At 27.5% G+C, this 5,001-nt stretch overlaps 1 protein-coding gene across 1 annotated transcript; it reads left to right on the forward strand.

Moving 5' to 3' along the window:
- Nucleotides 1-3,642: 3,642 nt before the first annotated feature.
- On the forward strand, nucleotides 3,643-4,547 carry LOC107006991 (protein LURP-one-related 4-like). Its single transcript, XM_015205478.2, has 3 exons — nucleotides 3,643-3,913; nucleotides 4,108-4,314; nucleotides 4,413-4,547. The coding sequence occupies exons 1-3, from the start codon at nucleotides 3,662-3,664 to the stop codon at nucleotides 4,545-4,547; spliced, it is 594 nt and encodes a 197-aa protein (XP_015060964.1). The 5' UTR covers nucleotides 3,643-3,661.
- Nucleotides 4,548-5,001: the final 454 nt, after the last annotated feature.

Below are 5,001 nucleotides of genomic sequence, written 5' to 3' on the forward strand. Positions count from 1 at the left end.
TCCAAACCCCTTTTCGAATTATAAAGGCTTTTACTCAGTAATAAAATATATGTCCAAATACAATTTTAAATCTTAAAAATCAGTATTTCAAAATTCAATTATTAAATTTCAACTTCAACAAAAATATCACGCCCCATACGAGGTGAGATGTGATTGACCAACGTTTCAAATCGATTTAGTGTTTTGCCACTTTTTAATAATTTTTTTGAAACAAATACACCTAGTAAAAGTACCAAAAGAAAAAATTACTCAATAAATCGTTTGTAGAGTTTGAATTGATAAAATTACTCAATATTTTATCACACGCTTTAAAAATCCAAAAAACCCCTAAAAGGAGCTTTTAGGGCCCGTTTGGATGGGCTTAATAAAAGGAGCTTTAAAAAAATACTTTTGAAAGTGCTGAAACTTATTTTTAAAATAAGCAATTATGCATTTGAATAAAAGTGTTGAAGTTGCTATGTCAAACGTGAAAAGGGAAAAATGAAAGATAGAGATGTTAGGGTTATGTGGGTAATTTGGAGATTGTATAAAAATATTAAGGGCAAAAAAGTAAAAATGTGGTCAACTTAAAACAGCTTATAAGCTAAAAAAAAAAACACCCCTACCCCAGCTTTTAACTTTTGGCTTAAAATAAGTTTTTTTTAACTTAAAATAAGTTATTTTGAGTATTGCCAAACAGCTAAATAAGTCAAAAACCAGCTTTTAAGTCAGTTTGACAAGTTTTTAAGCTGAACCAAACAGGCTCTTAGTCTATTATATATATTACACTAATAAAAACAAACCAAAAATTATAAACTATAAATAAATCAATTCTGCTGCACAAAAGTGAAAAAAAGTGGGGCTAGCTATTCTTTAAATAGAAAAAAAATAATGTCTCCCAACCATAACACCTATAGGGACAAACATAATGAATGACAAAACAAATTATAAAAGTTCAAAGTTAATTTCACAACAATAACATTAGTAATATAATTGATGTAATTCTATAAAGTGTAATTTGGAAAATGTAGGAGCATGGTGTTAAAAAGATAGAGAAGTTATTTTTAATAAATTTTTCGCTTAAAGAAAATTACATCATATCCTATCTAATTATCTCTCTTTAATATTTCTTCGATCTATTTCTATTTCTGTAATGAAATATTCGTAGTTAATTAATCTCTCACAATGAGTTACATTATCATACAACTTACTTTCTTAACTAGAATAAATCAAGTCTTTTGAAAAATTAATTAATAATAATTATAGTTAATAACCCCTTCACTGGGGGCAATCAAATTTTTAAGATCCAACACACAAGACCTTAATAAATCGAATCATACAAGATTCATTTTTAAAAAATATAGAAATTTTCTTATTTTTCAAATCGAACTTTTTTTTCCAACTTTCATCTCCGTTAATTATTTTGAATTGACGGACAAACATATTTCTTATTGAATCGTATGACTAGCTAATCTAAAAAATAAATAGATTATTATAAAATTGTAAAACTCTCTCGCATGTGTAACCATAACTCTCTAATGCAATCGCTTTCCTTTTCTAAGAAAAAAAATAATAACCCATATCTAGGTTTTTCAAAATTTTGTTTGATGAAATGTGAAAATAATGGAATTTGGATTAACGTTAAAAATTTATATAACCATATACAGGTCATGGAAGTGCAACTAGGGATTGATATTATGTTTTTATTTTTCCACGATTACAAACTTTATTATCATTTATTACTAACTTGATCTCTTATAATTCGTCACATGGTCCATAATCAACATCATTTTTTAGTTGTTTAACTATAAAATTTTATCTGTCACTAATTTCTTATTTTCTAGTAATGCTCAATCCCGTTTAGATTCAGTCTTATCCCGTGTTTAAGAAAGCATACAACTTTATCACGTAAATTGAAAAAATAAGCCTGAACATAAACCCCTATCACATATTCTAACTCATCTAATTTTTGAAAATAAAATTTTAATCCACCTCGCTCCATCCTATTTAAGTATTGTGGCCTAATTGTTATCCTCAATGGTGTTAGGATCGTAAATAAGCAGGTATATATGCGGAAGCTGGCAAAGCAAACCTCAAAAGACCACGAGTAAGAAGACAACGAGAAATATACCAAAAGACACAAAGATTAAACGTGGTTCGGTCAATCGATCTACGTCCACAAAGGAGATGAGCAATCCACTATAAATATGAGAGTACAAAATACAGAGGGAAACAACCTCAACCAAATTCACTCAGAATACATGGGAGGTTCACACAAGTTATGACGTATCAAACTTGTGACCCATAAATTCTCCCCCTAACCAAAACTCTCAAAGCCTTTAAGATTACATTGTGAATGCTGATTAAGTTAGAAGGAACATTCCTCTATTTATAAACCTTTTCCTACAAGAAAAAAAATTATTTAAACCAAAACCTTTTCTAAAAGGAAAATCTATTTATGGTAAGAAATCGGGATAAATAAAACCCAACAAATAGTATCACAATAAGTTAAATAATTTCCTAAAAATAATGGACAAGGTGATAAAGCAACAAATAAATGTTTCTTTTTCTTGGGACAAGAACGCTTTTAAAACTAGAAAAAAAATCACCATTAGTAACAATCAAAAGAGTACCATCAAAAGATAAACTATACTAATATATAAAAAAAAAATGGGCGTGGGTTTTTATTTAAATATAGTATATTTAACAATAATTAATATTGTCTCGAAACCTTAATGGCAAACATAATGAATGACAAAATAAACCTTTCATTTCCCCAAATATAATAAATAAATGTATGCTTTTATTAAACGTGATCACTACAATCTTTTTTCCATTATTTTTCTAGGCGGCCACCCTTATTGAACAAAGAAATACTAATAATAGTAATAATAATTAATTCATTAAAGAAAGAAGATGGAGAGTGTTAATTATTATTTATATTATTGTAAAGAAAAGGTTTGGTTTTAGTTTATGGACTTTGCACAAATCAAGTAATTCATAGTTATAGAAAATCAAATTTTTGTAAGTGTATTTAAATCATGCATGTCTATTTAAGATTTATAGTCAAATTCATATAGGAATAGTTTTTCTTTTGTTTTAAATTAAAAAGGATTAAATACTAATATTAGTAAAGATATTGTTATTATTTTCTAGAGTGGAAAATTAGTGACAAATTATATGTTAATTATGTCTTAAATTTTTCCTATATATTTTAGGAAATTCATAACCCCTTATAGGAAACATTGTGTCCTTATAAGACTTGATAAATATTTTCTTTACAGGTTAAAGTCTATTTAGAATCTATATATAGGTATGTAGTTAAAAATTTTAAAGTATCGTAAACTTTTTATTTATCTTTCACAATAGAAAACTCCCTACTTTTACTAGGAAGATTAGGTATAGCTGAACTGCATTAGATCTTTGTGTTATTTTTAAGCTTTTACGTTGTTATAAAATTTTGATTTCCTACCTTACCCCCAATTTTGTTTTATTTTTAAAAAATAAAACCTTTGACATTATTCACTCTTAAGTGGGGCATACCAATAATTAGTTTAATTATCTTAGTGGTACTTTTTCAACAACTTTTCTTGAAATACTCACTATATATATATATAATTAAGTCTCTTTAAAGGTATCTTCTATCACAAACTCAATTTTTATTCTCTCTAAAGCTTTCTCAATGGCAAGAATTTACCCTCAAACATCATCATCTTCTTCTTGTTCTTCAATTTGTATGAGTAAATATGTGACAACAAAAAGAGAAACATTTACTTTATGGATGAAATCACTTGTATTCCATGGAAATGGATGTGCTGTTTTTAACTCAAAAGGTCAACTTGTTTATAGAATAGACAATTATAGCAAAAAATGTAGCAAACAAGTTCATCTCATGGATCTTCATGGAACAATTCTCTTTTCTCTTCGTAAAAAGGTAAGGCGATAAAGACCTGTATGATAAACTGCGTGACAATTTCATTTAAAAACTCAAGTTCAACGTAAGTAGAATTACCTACACTTTTATTTATTCAATTATATTTTTCAACACGCACCGTCATGTGTGGCCAACACACTTGTAATCTTTTGCTTATTAGTTGAATGATTTTTAATTATTATTTCTTTTTCCAGAAATTGTCAATTTTTGGACATTGGAATGGCTATAAGATGGATGAGGAGACACCATATTTTCAAGTGAAAAAAATTCGCAATTTATTCATAGGAGATTTAAATTATGGTGTTATTTTTGGATGTGATACAAATAACTATAGGATTATTGCTTTAAGAGGCAAATTAGGCTTCAAGATTATCAACAAAGAAAACAGACTTATTGCTGAGGTTCGTTATTTAATTTTATTTTATTTGTGTAATTTATTACAGTAATGTTAATACTATAGTATAATTGACTTTTGATTTTGTTTATTTATTTGTTTTAGGTTAAACAAAAGCAATCATCATCAGCAGTTAAGTTTGGGGATGATGTATTAAGTCTAGTGGTGGAGCCTCATGTTGATCATTCACTTGTCATGGCTCTTGTCACTGTTTATGGTTTAATTCGACATATGTTGTAAATATATAAACTTTTTCGCGTGATGTTTGATATCGTATTATATATTTTTTACTTATCTATTCACTTTATTTATTTCTTTTTTGCTTAGAAAAAAAGTGTGAAATTCATTATGGATAAGTAAAAGTGATTGGATGGAGTATAAGATCAAAGCGAAAACATTTTCAAGACAAAACAAAAAAAATTAGCGATTGTGTGAGTAAATTTTTTTAATGAGTTATTCGGATGGTAAGTAGTTCTCACTTTCAACTTTAAAATTATTAGTTTGAGTCACCAAGAAAGCAAAAAGGTAGGAGCTCTTAGGAATAAATTAAAAAGATATGTTCTCTCTGTCCCATTTTATGTGACACTTTTCGTTTTTCGAGAGTTAAACAGTTTAACTTTGACCGGAGATTTGCATATGGAATCTTCAATTTTTTCGAAAGGAAATTTATATATTTGTAAACTACGTAAAGAGT

The sequence above is a fragment of the Solanum pennellii genome, chromosome 12, assembly GCF_001406875.1.
Source record: "Solanum pennellii chromosome 12, SPENNV200".
Lineage (NCBI taxonomy): Eukaryota > Viridiplantae > Streptophyta > Magnoliopsida > Solanales > Solanaceae > Solanum > Solanum pennellii.

Excerpts from the sequence above, each read along its gene's own strand:
- LOC107006991 (XM_015205478.2), top strand. The coding sequence starts at position 3,662 with ATGGCAAGAATTTACCCTCAAACATCATCATCTTCTTCTTGTTCTTCA. Across the intron at positions 3,914-4,107 it reads TCTTTTCTCTTCGTAAAAAG|AAATTGTCAATTTTTGGACA; the intron begins GTAAGGCGATAA and ends TTCTTTTTCCAG. Across the intron at positions 4,315-4,412 it reads AAAACAGACTTATTGCTGAG|GTTAAACAAAAGCAATCATC; the intron begins GTTCGTTATTTA and ends TATTTGTTTTAG.